The sequence below is a fragment of the Pogona vitticeps genome, chromosome 5, assembly GCF_051106095.1.
Source record: "Pogona vitticeps strain Pit_001003342236 chromosome 5, PviZW2.1, whole genome shotgun sequence".
In the NCBI taxonomy this organism is placed as follows: Eukaryota; Metazoa; Chordata; class Lepidosauria; order Squamata; family Agamidae; genus Pogona; species Pogona vitticeps.
The window spans coordinates 93641149-93656265 of record NC_135787.1 but is presented as its reverse complement, the minus strand read 5'-3'; the positions used below and the strand labels follow the sequence as shown (position 1 = coordinate 93656265).

General features: G+C 41.9%; 1 protein-coding gene across 1 annotated transcript in view; it reads left to right on the top strand.

Annotated features, from left to right (window-relative positions):
• The window catches only part of NECAP1 (NECAP endocytosis associated 1), a 36886-nt gene extending 25820 nt beyond the window's left edge, over window positions 1-11066 (top strand). The window contains exons 3-8 of the mRNA XM_020805790.3: window positions 828-932; window positions 5316-5397; window positions 7274-7382; window positions 7487-7673; window positions 8150-8255; window positions 8850-11066. Of these exons, the coding sequence (XP_020661449.1) occupies window positions 828-932; window positions 5316-5397; window positions 7274-7382; window positions 7487-7673; window positions 8150-8255; window positions 8850-8898 (638 nt within the window). The 3' untranslated portion in view covers window positions 8899-11066. The remainder of the gene's footprint in view (window positions 1-827; window positions 933-5315; window positions 5398-7273; window positions 7383-7486; window positions 7674-8149; window positions 8256-8849) is intronic.
• Window positions 11067-15117: the final 4051 nt, after the last annotated feature.

Here is a 15117-nt window from a genome sequence, read left to right as displayed (position 1 = left end):
CAAATCCGCAGCTCTCATGTTTTTCTTTAGGGTCTATTCTGAGTGTGTGGAATAGTATCTAGAAAGGGTCATTTATTAGGACCCCAATTTAACACAGAAACAGTCTGGTGAGTTTCCGTTATCAAGGAAAGAGTTCAGTTCAGGTCTGCTAAGTAGCGATGGGCACTTAAAGTGATTTGGCATGATCAGGCCAAGAAGGCAGAACAAGGAAGCCTGTGGCACTGTTTCTGAAGGGGCACCTATGGGAGGAGGCGGGGCATGGAATCCATGACGCCTGTGCAACACTTGTGGGCCTGATCCACTAAACTACACCAAACCACTGAACCACGGACCTACTCTTCCTCTGTCTGCTATGCTACACTAGATACTGCAATCTGTGTCGTGATATTTCTTGCTATGTTACGTGGTGGTGGTGACCCACAGAGAGAGCTGTCTGTATTTTATGAACAAAGTATGTTAAAGGATCATATGGTGAACATTTGCTACTAAAAAGCTATCAAGTGTTTTTACAGACTGAAATGGACACATTGGATAGAATAAAAAATTCTGTGCAGGTACAAAATACTACAGTATGAACTAAAATGTAAATGTAGTATAATTGCAGCATTTCATTGATGGCTCATGCCTTAAATGGCTGTTCTAATGTAATAATCTTTGCTACAAACAATTGATCCATTCAGTTTTAGAAATCCATGTTTATGAAAATAATACAGATTATTGCATGCAAATTGGCCCATGGCCCTTAAACTCATGAATTAGTTTGAATATCTCATCTCCACATTGATGAATAGAGTTCTCAACTTGGTGCTTTTCTTGTGTGTTCTTAGGAGAGCTTTTTGCTCAGGCACCAATTGATCAGTATCCAGGCATTGCTGTGGAGACTGTGACTGATTCCAGCCGATATTTCGTCATTCGAATACAGGATGGAAATGGTGAGAAAATATTTATTGCTCCTCAGCTGAAATTGAGTAGTCCTAAGGAGATCCTAAATTAAGGGGACTCTTTAGCGGAATGTGACAGAATGGCAAGGAGGTAGGTACAGGTGGGATTATGAACAACTGGAGGAGTACATGTACAGTGATGCCTCACATAGCGACGTTAATCCGTGCAGCAAAAATCGCTGCAAAGCAATTTCATCGCTATGCGATTTTAAAAAGCCCATAGAAATGCATTAAAACCTGTTTAATGCATTCCTATGGGCAAAAAACTGACCTTAAAGCGAAGATCCTCCATATGGCGGCATTTTCGCTCCCTCTTAAGCAAAGAATCCGTCCCTAAACACAGCGGGCAGCCATTTGTTTTACCCAGTGGCCATTTTGGAACCGCCGATCAGCTGTTAAAAAACCATCGCTTTGTGATGATCGGTAAGCGAAACGGAACCGATCATCGCAAAGCGAAAAAAAACCATTTAAAACATTGCAATGCGATCGCTTTTGCGATCACAAAATCTTTGTCGCTATGCGGTTTCGTCGCTGAACGGAGCGCCCGTTCAGTGAGGCACAACTGTATATGTAAGTATATATGTAAAGTAAAAACAAATTTAATGGCATTGCTAGATTAACCAAGTCTTAAACACATTCTTGCACAGAAATACAGGAGAAGGGTACTGGCTATCCCTTTGAGAACATCTGTATTGATGTAGTTGGGGTGAAAAACAAAAGGAACATGGTACTTGGAGTTTACTACTGACCGCCCAATCAAGGAGATGATGTGGATGAAACTTCTGAAAAACAATTTAGAAGCATTTCAAAGAGACACAATGTAGTAGTGATGGGAGATTTCAATTATCCTTATATCTGTTGGGAGGCAAATTCTACCAAGTATGGCCCTTCCAAAATATTCCTGCCTTGTGTGGCTGATAATTTTCTCCTACAAAAAGGGGAGAAAGAAACTAGAGGACCAGTTATCCTTGACCTGATTATAACGAATAGAGGCAACTTGATGGAGGAAGTGGCAGAAAGGGGACCTCTGAGTGAGAGTGACCATTTTCTACTAGAATTCTTGATTTCAAAGGAAACCAGAGCAGAGTGTAGACAGACATACAGTATATGCTGGATTTTTTAAAAGTCAGTTTTAATGAACTCAGAACAAGGATAAGGAAAATCCCATGGCAAGAGATCCTAACAAGAAAAGGAGTCCAAGAAGGGTTGGAGCTTCCAAAAAAGGACATTATAGAGTCACAGTTACAAGCAATTCCAACAAGAAAAAATGATGAGACAGCAAAAAAAGGCCAATGTGGCTTCACAAAAAGCTCAGTGAGGATCTGAAAACAAAAAAAAGACACATATGGGACACATATTTTTCCACAAATGAAAAATACAGACTAGCATAGAATTGCAGGGATGGCATTAGGAAGGCAAAAGCTGAGAATGAGCTGGGGCTAGCTAGGGACACTAAAAGCAACAAAAAAGCATTATTTAAATATTTAAGACAAAGAAAAGAAACAGTGACTCAGCTACGTAATGGAGATGGAAAAATGAGAAGACAAAAAAATGGCGGAAATGCTCAATTTCTATTTTAGCTCAGTTTTTTCCCAAAAGATGGACTATAACCCAGTCTAGACAAATGTGAAGTGTAGGTGGAAGAGACAAGATTGCTAAACAAATAGTCAAGAAATATCTTATTACCTTAAATGAGTTCAAATCTCCAGGGCTGGATAAACTGCATCCAAGAGTATTGAAGGAACTGGTTGAAGAACTCTCAGAACCACTTGTCCATTATTTTTCTTGAAATCATGGGAAACAGGTGAGGTGCCAGAGGATTGGAGAAGGGCTAATGTTTTCCGTAACTACAAAAATGGCGAAAAGGAGGAACCTGGGAACTACAGACATCAATTCCAGGGAAAATTCTGGAACAGATTATAAAGTGGTCACTATGCATACACCTTGAAAACAAAGCAAAAAGAACTGGAAACCAACATGGATTTGTCAAGAACAAACTGGGAGGGGTTACTAATTCCCCAGAGCAGTGGTCCTCAACCTTGGGCCTCCAGATGTTCTTGGACTTCAACTCCCAGAAATCGTGGCCAGAAGAGGTGATTGTGTAGGCTTCTGGGAGTTGTAGTCCAAGAACATCTGGAGGCCCAAGGTTGGGGCCACAGGATAGGATTAAAATTTAAAATGACCTTGACAAATTAGATTCCTGGGCCAAAACTAAAAAAATGAATTCCAACAGGGAGAAATGTACGGTCCTACACCTAGGCAGAAAAAAATGAACAGCACAGATATAGGGTGGAAGACACATGGCTGGACAACAGTACGTATGAAAGGGATCTACGAGTCTTGGTAGACCACAAACTGAGCAGTGTGGTCAGCAGGTTGAATCAATACTCCTATTCTGACTCTAGATCAAGGGAAGTGATAGTACCACTCTATTCTGCTTTGGTCAGGCCGCACCTGGAGTATTGTGTCCAGTTCTGGGCACCTCAGTTCAAAAAGGATGTTGACAACTTGGAATGTGTTAAGAGGAGGGTGACCAAAATGGTTAAAGGTCTGGAAGCCATGTCCTATGAGGAGCGTCTTAGGGAGATGGGAATGTTTAGCCTTACAAAAAGAAGATTAAGAGGGGACATGATAGCCATGTTTAAATAATTGAAGGGATATCGTGTTGAGGAAGGGACAGGTTTGCTTTCCACAGCTTCAGAGACTAGGACACGGAGCAATGGCTTCAAACTACAGGAAAAGAGATTCCACCTCAATCTCAGGAAGAACTTTCTGACAGAGCTGGTATGTAGTGGAATATGCTGCCTCGGAGTGTCGTGGAGTCTCCTTCTTTTGAGGTTTTTAAGCAGAGGCTGGATGGCCTTCTGTCAGGAGTGCTTTGATGGAGTTCCTGCATGGCAAGGGGTTGGACCCGATGGCCCCTGTGGTCTCTTCTAACTCTGTGATTCTATGAAATCCTGCCAGACTACTCTGATTTCATTTTGTGATTGTGTAACCTCCCTGATAGACAGGGGGAATGCTGTAGAGATCATGTATCTTGACTTCAGCAAAGATTTTGACCAAGTGTCCCATGATCTCCTGATTAGCAACCTAACTAGGTGTTGGCTAAATAGAACAAGTTTGTTTGTTTGTTTATTTTATTTATATCCCGCCTATCTAGTCAACTCAGGACCACTCTAAGTGTCAGGTGGATGTACAGTTAACCACAGAATCATACTCAAAGGGTGATGATTAATGGCTCCTTCTCAGACTGGGAGGAGGTAACAAATGAGGTACCCTTCGAGTCAGTCCTGATCACAGTGCTATTTAGTATTTTTATTAATGACCTGGATCAGGTGATACAGGGAATGCTAATAATATTTGTGGATGACACAAAATCGGGTTGAATAGCTAATACCCTAGAAGGCAGATATAAAATTCAAAATGATCTTGATAGGCTGAAAACAACAGAATGAAATTCAACAGGGATAAGTGCAAAGTACTGCACTTCTGAAAAAAAAAAACCAAATGCACAGTTACAAGATGGGGGATAGCTGGCTCAGCAAAACTATGAGCGAGAAGGATCATGAAGTCATTGTAGATCACAAGCTGAATATGAACCAACAGTGTGATGGTTCCCTACAAAAAAGGGAAATGCTATTTTAGGCTGCATTAACAGAAGTACAGTATCCAAGTCTCATGAGGTACTAGTTCCTCTCTGTTCAGCACTGGTTAGGCCTCATGTTGAGTATTGTGTCCAGTTCTGGACACCACACTTCAAGAAAGATGCTGACAAATGGGAACAAGTTGGCAAAATGCGGATACCAAGTGAGGAAAGTAAAAGATCGAAGGTAAAGGAAACTAAAGAGGAGTCAGTCTCTTTTAATTATTGGTGCCTGGAAGGGAACTGATACATTATCCTGACAACAGGATTCAGCATTCCATGAGCTACCATTCACACTTGGTGAAAAACAGCCCTGACGATTGCTTTGTTGTTGGCTAAGAAGTGGTTGTGATGAAAAAATGAGTCATTTTCTGTGATTTTCCCTTATGTGGTGTCACTTCGTGGAATGGTAGTGAGCAGAAAAGAGTATCCTGCAGAGACCATCTTGACTGTTTCCATTGGTGTTGTCAACAATCTGGCTGCCATTTGCTGTGTAAAGCTTGGCATACTTTTACACCCTATTCAGAAAGAAAGCCAGGAAATGATCCAGCAATATTGGGTCATTTTCTGGCTTTCTTTCTGAATTGGGTGTACAGAAATACAATATCCCACATTCATAAACCAGAGATGGTTCCAGCAGTATACCTGGTGTTTAAAGTAATCAGGAAGATTATCTTTTTTGATCTTTGTTACTCATTTCTGCTGATCATATGCTTCATCTCCCTTATTAGGGCGAAGTGCCTTCATTGGCATTGGCTTTGGCGACAGAGGAGATGCCTTTGACTTCAATGTTGCCCTGCAGGATCACTTCAAGTAAGTTTTCTTCTGCACTGGCACTTGACTCCTGGGGTTACTTTTTTCTCACTGATCTTTGGGCCATCTAGCATTGTTTAGAAGCAGCTGTCCAAGCGCTTGAGCAGAAACTTTCTCCACCCTTACTGTTCAAGATCCTTTCTAACAGGAGAATCCACAGCTTGCATGCCAGAGGCTCAGATCCAAAGTACATACAGTGGGCCCTCTACTTACGGAATTAATCCGTATTGGAATGATGGCTGCAGGTCGAAAAGTCTGTAGGTCGAGTCTCCATTGACCTACAATGCACTGAAAACCGATTAATCCATAACCGAACGTTTTTGTTCTGTTTTTGTTCCATTTTGGCTTTTTTCTGGTCTGTAAGTCGATTCTCTGGCTGCAAGTCGAACCTAAATTTTGCAGCCAGAGAAGTCTGTAACTCGAAAAGTCTGTAAGTCGAGCCGTCTGTAAGTCGAGGGTCCACTGTATTCTTTTACGGCAGTGGTTCCCAACCTTGGATAACCCTGGTGTTCTTTGACTGCAATTCCCAGAAGCCTTCATCACTAGCTGTTCTGGCCAGAGTTTCTGGGAATTGGAGTCCCAGAATACCTAGCTTACTCAAAGTTGGGAACCACTGTTCTACTGAATCCTGGTTGTACCCACATAGTTGTTGGTCCTTAGCAAAAGCTCATTCTAATGGTAAATGTCTGTCTTCATCACTAAAAAAAATTGATAGTGATTAATGGGCAGTACTAGAATGTTTCAGATGCAACTGGTAAGTCAGTCATCTCAAGTGCTGTACAGCAGGACATTTGCTTTGCCTCTTTACACTTGCAGATTTTGATTAAATAGCCATTCATGTGATCATGTTCCAGCTAAAACTAAAATCTGTGGGGTGACAACATTCCTATGGCCAAAAGGTGTGGTATGATGCAGGCTAGCAGTTGACAAGGCCAGAAGTGCCCCATCTCTCACGCTTATACAGTACCTTTCACTCATACAGTTTCTCTCTCTGTTTCTTCTCCTTTCCCATTGCCTCCTCAACTTTTTGACCTCTTTCCTCTCTGTACCCTGAGCAGCTGCAAGAATTTGCAAAAAAGAGAGAGAAAATATTCCACTTTGTGCCAACAAGAAGTGTTTTGTTTTGCAAACTAATTGCTGCACATATCAGCAGATTGCAGCAGATTGCAGTGTGTTGGGGACAGGTTAACTCTTTCTTTCTCACCTACAGCCTCTCCTCTTGTGCCTTGCATACATCAATTAAGCTTTTAAAAAGCTCTTATTGTGCTCTTGCATGGAGATGGGTTAGAATGTTGACTGTGGCTATGTGGGTTTAAAATGCTGCAGAATTAGGAGGCTTCCCTGCTGATCTTTGGCTGATTGTTTTCTCTCAGCTTATTTCCTTCCCTTCTGTCAATACTTGACTTTATTTTTACTATAATTCTGTTTTCCCATCTTGAGCACTACTTGTTTAAAATTGTTTTTAATTGTTTTTAACTGTTTTAGCTTATAATGTTTGATGGAACCTGCCCAGAGTAGACTTTGTCTAAAAGGGTGGGATAGAAATCAAATAAATAAATAAATAAATAAATAAATAAATAAATAAATAAATAAATAAATAAATAAATAAATAAATAAATAAATAAAAATCCTGTTCCAAAATTGTGAGACTAAAACACACACACACACATCAATGTAAACTATCCTTGAACTCTCCAGATGGAGGGTGCAATACAGGTGTGAGAAGTAACAGTAGTTTTCTTGCCAGTATGCGGTTGCTTCAGCGTGCTACTTGTTGGGAAGGAAAACATGTTGGGGAGTTCTCCTTGTCTCCCAAAATCAGTCTTTCCTTTTCTGTAGCAACTGTTCTCTCTAACCTCTTACTCTCCAAACGTAGGTGGGTGAAACAAGAGACAGAAATCTCCAAGGAGTCCCAGGAGACAGACAACCGTCCCAAGCTTGACCTCGGGTTTAAGGAAGGACAGACCATTAAGTTGAACATTGGGGTGAGAATTTCATTGGCCGTGGTTCCTGGCTTGGCCATTGCTTTGTCTGGTGAAACCACTGTTAGTTTGAAATATACCTGTTGATTCTGTGTTTCTCTTGACAGAACATGCCAACCAAGAAAAGTGGTGCAGCCAAGCCGCGTCCAGCTGGATCAGGGGGTCTAAGCCTGCTCCCACCACCACCTGGAGGCAAAACTGCTTCCCCGCCTGTCCCTCCTCCATCCTCAACTGCCATTTCTAATCATGTCACACCACCACCTGTGCTGAAATCCAGCAGTGCAGGCAACTCAGGTAACTCTTGTATGCATACCAGAAAGGTAAGGGTGGGGCTGCCCAGGCTTTGAATGTGAAAAGAGTAGAGACTGGGAAAGAAATTGAGTTATACAATGGAAAGCTCTCCTCCCCCATTGGAATTTCATTTCAGCCACACTCTCACTAGGTAGGATAGGTAAGTTATTACCCCTCTGCAACAAGGGGACAATATTTGCATAACTTCAAGCACTGTGATAAAGAACAAAGTAAAATAATAAAGAACACACTTCCTGAGCACTCAGACATGCCAGGGCAGCTAAAAAAGTACACAGAGCTTTTAGTTATCTTTAGCCCAGTGTCTCTTCATCCTGAGAACAATGCAGAGATAACTGTTGCTGCACCATTTGTGAGACTCAGCAGATGTGGACCTGATCCTTACCAGATAGAAAACCACAGTAGGGCTGCTTCCAGTATAAAAGTATAATAGATGAATGTCTGTCTCTTTCATCTGCCAGATATTCTGCTAGACTTTGACTTGCCGCCTCCCATTTCAAAAGTGTCTGCGCCTGCTGTGGTTCCAGCCACCACAGACCTTTGGGGAGATTTCAACACTGCATCCAGGTAACTGGCTATGAAAAATATGAGTAAGGCTTTTAGCCCCAGGAATGTATGAGAAATGCAGATGTCATGGGTGGTTACAAGGTTCCTGAAGGACATTTCTAAAACTGGAGGTAGAGAAATAGTTAAGATATTTTTAAAATACAAATATTGAAGATACAACAAGCAAACTCAATTAAAAAAAACTGGAAAATTATATAAATAATCAAATAGATAAACAAGCTTGTAGATTAAGAGACAGCCTCTGAACCAACCAGCCTCCACACCTGCATTGGCAGAGGGTTGGACTAGATGATCTTTGGCCTATGTTTGAACTCCACAATTTCTGTGATTTTATGAAATAGATAGGCTTTGTATTTCTTCCTAAACCAAACGAGTGACACATGCACAACTGTTTCTCCTGTGGTAAACTGCTGTCATAGGCCTGTAATAGCCATAATAAAGGATGTTGTTGCCCCTTTCATAATTTGATTCCATGTTGAGTAGGTATATGGTGGAGAGCTGTGTAAGGGCTTTAAAGGGTCCATAGCATCACCTTAAACCAGTGCCAGGGACTGCCACTTTCCTCATTAACACTTCACTGCCTTTTTCCTCCAGCACAGCTCCCAGCCAATCTCCCCAGCCTCCCAATTGGGTCCAGTTCTGAAGAATGTTGACTTGCTCAAGTAAGAATGGATCAATGACCAAGGCACACGGGACCCAAAATGGGACAGGAGTGAGCTGATTTACTTAGCTCTTTTGTTGAAACATGATTTCTGGACAATTCTCCTGTTTTCGTTAATGTTTGCATTTGCATCGACACTTGTGGTTTTCTCTCATGCAACCGAAGTGCAAGGACCTGTGGGAAGATGCTTCAGAATTTGCCCTTGGTTAACTTTAGACGAACAGAAGACAGGCGGTGGTTGACTTATATAAGTGTGCCTCCTGCTTCATAGCTGCCACTGTGGAATAGAAGTAAATGGATGCCATGTGAGTTAAGAGAAGGCTGAGCAGATGAGGGTTTTCTTGCTGGGTGTGGCTCCCTTTCTCTTTTCTAGGTCTCCCACAGAAGTTGTGATCTTAGCTGGGCAGGTTGGCTAGCAGCCTGAAGCGTATAGTAGAATGTACCAGTGTATTTGGCAATAGTGTGTAGCAAGCATGGAAGAAAACAAAAGCCATTCCTAAAGACATCACCATTAAACTATTGCCTCTTCCCGGATAGGTTGCTTTGTCGTAGTATCTTTTTGATGGAAGTAATTCAGCCCTTCCTGGTATATTTCTTCTATCTTCAAATCTGTGTTAGGGAAGTGGTGATGGAATCTATGTATAATACAATATTTGTTATTGTTTGATTTAGATCATCCTGTATTTCCTGCTGAGTCTCCCTGATCTCCTCCCCACCTGTTCCCCTATATGTCAAGCACTGAAAATACTGGTATCTTTTAAAACTGGAAATGTTTAAAAATATTTGTAAAATTAAGAAACCCTGTTACTGTCGTCCTTATATGAATCTGTAGCAGTCATCTGAGTGTTAGATGGCAGCAGCTGCAATCTTGGATTTTCTAGAAATCCTGTGTGTAGACCAGCTAGCTCAGCACTGACTCCTGAAACAGGTTTGGTGTGTCTTCTGCACTTGGGGTATGCTGGCTAATGTGAAAGAGGCCCAGATACTGAATTGCTTTATTTGATGGTGAATAGAAGGCTGCCATCACGTAGTTGGTTAAGGCAGCAGAAATTTAATCATGAATTTTCAGAAATCCGTTTCAAAGTTTAAGGTGCTTGGCTTCTGAATTGAAATTTCCGGCTGGCCTGATTTAGTCTCTTCCTTTAAAGCATAGATGTTTTTGTTTTGATTTAGCCCATTCTGTGTAAAAGTCTTAATTTGATGGCTCATGTGTCCTTTATTCCCATAAAATGCATAGGTAGCTATGTGGATTTGTCATATTTTTCCTCCTTCCTTTCTGAGGGCTGGAAATGGCTCCAGAAAAATAACTTTGATTGACTTTTGAAGAGCTAGAACAATAGATTTGTAAATGTTACAGTGGTTTTATTTTTGTGATGCCAATATTCAGTAATTGGTATCTTATAAGATCAGTTGGAGGCCTGTGCGCACACACATACTTAATGTAATCTGTGAGCACATGGTTTTGTGCTTTTAGATAAGGACAGATGAATGAGGACACATCTGATTAATCTCTGGATATTTCTTTCTTGCTCATTTATTTGGCATTTCTATCACCCATCTTCAGATTAAATGATGCCAGTGTGGTATAGGAGAGCCTGATCCATTCATAATTGGAGAGAAAAGATTTATAAAGAGGTCTGTAACCTGATATGTACACCTGATATGTACACACCATATATGAGAAAAAATGGACTAAGTTTGCTTCCTGCAGTTCGATTTGCTCTAATTCCCCAGATATTAGTCATGTCCATATCATCATCACCTTATTTCTAAGCTTATTTGCTCCTACAGCTAGGTGTATTTTCCAGTCTTTCATCTATGGTTGGTTGTAAACTATTACCTCTTCTTTCCTTGTGGTATCATAAAAACTGGGACAAGAATTCTAGAATCTGGCTAAGCATCTATATCAGTGACAAGTCCAATCATTTCAATATCTCTGTCCAGACCTCGAAGAATTAGATGATGTCCTTAAAAAAACTAATCAGGAGCTTCTCCCTGTTTGTTTGTGTGTGTTTTTTATAGCTAATATTATCAAGATGATATGTTATGTATTGGCACAAGCTGAAGTAAAAATTTACCTATATGTATATAAAGCATAAATTGTACTGGTTCAATAACAACAAATAAAATTGAGAATAAAGTTGGAAAAAGCATGTACTTATGCTGAATATGTGTTTCAAATGAAGCAGTACTAAAAGGCTGCTTACATGTACTTTCATATTCCACTGTTAGAGAGATCTTGTACCTTCTTAGGGTGTTTAGATCTTTCAGGGAGTTGGGTCTGAATTCTTCAGGATTGGTCCTTACCCCTTCAGTGAATGAGTTGGTCAGACAGATTTTATTTGATTTTATTTATATACTACCTCATTAGTACAAACACTACTCTGGACAGTTTACAGGTTAACATTTAAAACCCCACAAAAACTCCAAATAACAGCTTAGAAAGTCACAGACCATGCTCATTAGAAGATTTTGGAAGCTGTAGTCCAAAAAAGTAACTTTTCTTACCTCTGAAACAGAGAAGATAGACATTAGATAGGAGCAGATAGCAGGCATCAGAAAAGCAAGGACAGGTGGGGAAAGCACTCGAGGAAAGTAAAGGAACAGGATAGGAAGAGTAGAGCAAAATGCAGTCAGTGGAAGGACTTGAACCCAATTATATTTCCGATCGAGTCCAGAAGGTGGTGCTGGGGGACAGTAGCTCTGATCCATGGCGGTTGCGTCATGGGGTTCCTCAGGGCTCTATATTGTCCCCCATGCTGTTCAATATTTACATGAAACCGCTGGGGGAGGTCGTTAGGAGGTTTGGGCTGAGGAGTCAGCAATATGCTGACGACACCCAGCTCTACCTCTCATTCTCTACCAATCCAGATGTGGCAGTCACCGTTCTGAACTTGTGCCTGGACTCGATAATGGTCTGGATGAAAGTCAGTAAACTGAGGCTGAATCCAGACAAGTCAGAAGTGCTGCTGGTAGATGCCCCTCCAGATAAGTTAAAGGGCCATTTCCCTGCCTTAGATAGGATTACACTCCCCTTAAAGGACAGGGTCCGCAGCTTGGGGGTGCTCCTTGACCCCAGTCTGACCTTGGAAGCCCAGGTGGACTCGGTGTCCAGGGGTGTCTTCTTACAGCTGTGGAGAATATATCAACTTTGCCCTTACCTGGATGAGCAGAGCCTGGCAACAGTCACTCATGCACTAGTAACAACTAGACTGGACTACTGCAATGCGCTATATGTGGGGCAGCCTTTGAAGACGGTCCGGCAACTGCAACTGGCACAGAACCGGGCTGCGTGGCTGGTAAGTGGTGCCACCACACGGACTCATATCACACCTGTTCTGAAAAATGTACACTGGCTGCCGGTTGCTGCTCAGGCCCAATTCAAAGTGCTTACTTTGACATATAAAGCCCTAAACAGCTTAGGATCTGGTTACCTAAAGGACTGCCTTCTTCCATACGAGCCTGCCCGTCCTCTAAGATCAGGCCAGGAGGCCCTTCTGAAGATGCCATCCCTGAAAGAGGTGAGGGGGATGGCATGTCGAAATAGGGCCTTCTCGGCTGTTGCCCCCCAACTTTGGAATGCCCTCCCTACAGAGATCCGCCTGGCTCCAACACTTCTGACTTTTCGGCGCCAGGCAAAGACCTTTCTGTTTAGCCAGCATTTTAATTAAACAGTATTCTCTAGCTGGCCACATGAGCAGCAGGACTTATTAATATTAATGTTTTAAGAATTGTTATAATGTAGGATATTTTATATTGTATATTTTAATGTTTTTAAGTTTTAATATTGTTGTACGCTGCCCAGAAGCCACTGGTAATGGTGAGGCTAAAATATTGTAAATAAATAAATAAATATTCCCACCAGAAATCCAGTGGCAATAGGAATAGCTCCAGTCCAGCCTTCAGGAACTCTGATTCAAGTCTAATTACCGCTCTTGAGTCTTGTACTTCAGACATACGTACAATGTTGAATTTGCATCAAAGGGGAACGTTTCAAGGACTGAAAAGTCCTGTGTTACAGGCTGGAAAAGATGGTGGCTCCTGGGTGCATAAATGTTGGAAGCTAGGTTTAGGCAATGTATATATTATGTGAATTCGTCATTATATAGGAGACAGTAGCAAAGTTCGTAGCAAAGTCCAACAGGCTGCCAGGAGATGTTCTAACGATTATTGGCTTCAACTCTGCTCTAAGATACAGATAGCAGCAGACACAGGTAACATCATGGGAATGTGTGATGATATCAAGCAGGCTTTAGGTCCAATACAAAAGAAATCTGCTCCTTTGAAGTCTGCTCCAGAGAGAATGTAGTAACCGAAGAGGCATTAAATAACATTGAGTGCCCGTCTGTCTTGGAAGAGTTGGAGAGCAAACCAACTTTAGCAGAAATAAAAGCAGCCTTGGATTCCCTCACCCCCGGCAAGGCACCTGTGAAGGATAACATCCCTGCTGAAGTGCTGTAAAGACATCATCACCACTGAGCTATATGAAGTCTTTTGTCTTTGCTGGAGGGAAGGTGGAGTACCACAGGACATGAAGGATGCAGACATTGTCACATTGTATAAGAACAAAGGAGACAGGGGTGATTGCAATAACTACCATGGCATCTCTCTCCTCAGCGTTGTAGGGAAGCTGCTTGCCCATGTTGTGCTGAAGAGACTCCAGGTGCTTGCAGACAGAGTTTATCCAGAATCACTGTGTGGATTTCAAGCTAATAGATCCACCACTGACATGGTATTCTCCCTCCGACAGTTGCAGGAGAAATATAGGGAAGAACAACAACTACTTTTTGTGGCCTTCATAGATCTCACAAAGACCTTTGATTTGGTTAGCAGGGATGGCCTTTTTAAACTACTTCCCAAGATTGGATGTCCACCTTGTCTCCTTAACATCATCAGGTCCTTTCATGAGTTTTTGATTGGGCTGACCCTTTTTGGGATCTTTGCTGTCATGCTGAAGCACGCCTTTGGAACTGCAACAGAAGATGTCTATCTCTGGACAAGATCAGAATGAAAGCTCTTTAATCTCTCTAGGTTGAGAGTGAGGACCAAAGTCCAGCTGAAATGCATGCGGGACTTTCTCTTTGTCGATGATGCAGCTGTTGTTGCCCATTCTGCCAAAGATCTCCATGAATCATTTTAGCAAGGCCTGCCAAGATTTTGGATTAACGATCAGCCTGAAGAAAACACAAGTCATGGGCCAGGGCGTGGACTCACCTCCCTCTATTACCATCTCCACGCAAGCATTAGAGGTTGCTCATGATACTGTGTACCTTGGCTCAACAATCTCTGACACTCTCTCCCTAGATGTTGAGCTGGATAAATGCATTGGCAAAGTAGCTAGCATGTTCTCTAGATTCACAAAGAGAGTATGGCTTAATAAGACGCTGATGGCATATACCAGGATCCTGGTCTATAAAGCCTGTGTCCTGAGCACACTCCTGTACTGCAGTGAGTCCTGGACCCTTTGTGCACGACAGCAGAGGAAGCTGAAAACGTTCCATATGCGTTATCTCCAACGCATTTTTGGTACCACCTGACAGGACAAAGTTCCAAATAGAGTAGAATTGGTCTTCTCAGCCACACTAGATGCTGTTCCAAGACCTCTATTCAGAGCACATTGCCATAGTCTTGAGACTGAAGGATGGCTAATCTTGGAGACAGTTTGAGCATTTAGGTTTTTCCCCAGCTATGTCAGTTGCTATGATTTCCACTCCTGGAATTCCTCCAGGAGTGGAAACTCAAAAAACAAATCTGAAAACAGAACTCAACGAAGGCTTAGAGCAATGTTTCTCTGATGTGCATGTGACACTGTGGATGAAAGCTCCAAAAAACAATACTGGTGTCATGTTAAATAATCCTGGTTCTAATTTGGATCAGATGTCATGTGCAAAATTTACTGTTGAAATGTTTTTGAACATTTACAAATGCACCTAGTTTGCATTCATAGTGATGGAGCATGAAGTTTCTGTGCAACCAAGTGCTTTGCATGGAAGCAGATCTGAGAGGGGAATTTAAACAGAATGACTATTGCATAGGAGGTATGCGAGGTCTTTTGACTAGGAACGCAAACATTGCAAGGCTGCTGTAAGCTACTTCATCTCTCAGCCTCCCAATAGTGGTGTAATATATCTGGACAACAGTGTTTGGTGTAGCTACACTGGCAGAGCTACCATGTCACCTCCTAGCTGTAGCCTTTCTAAT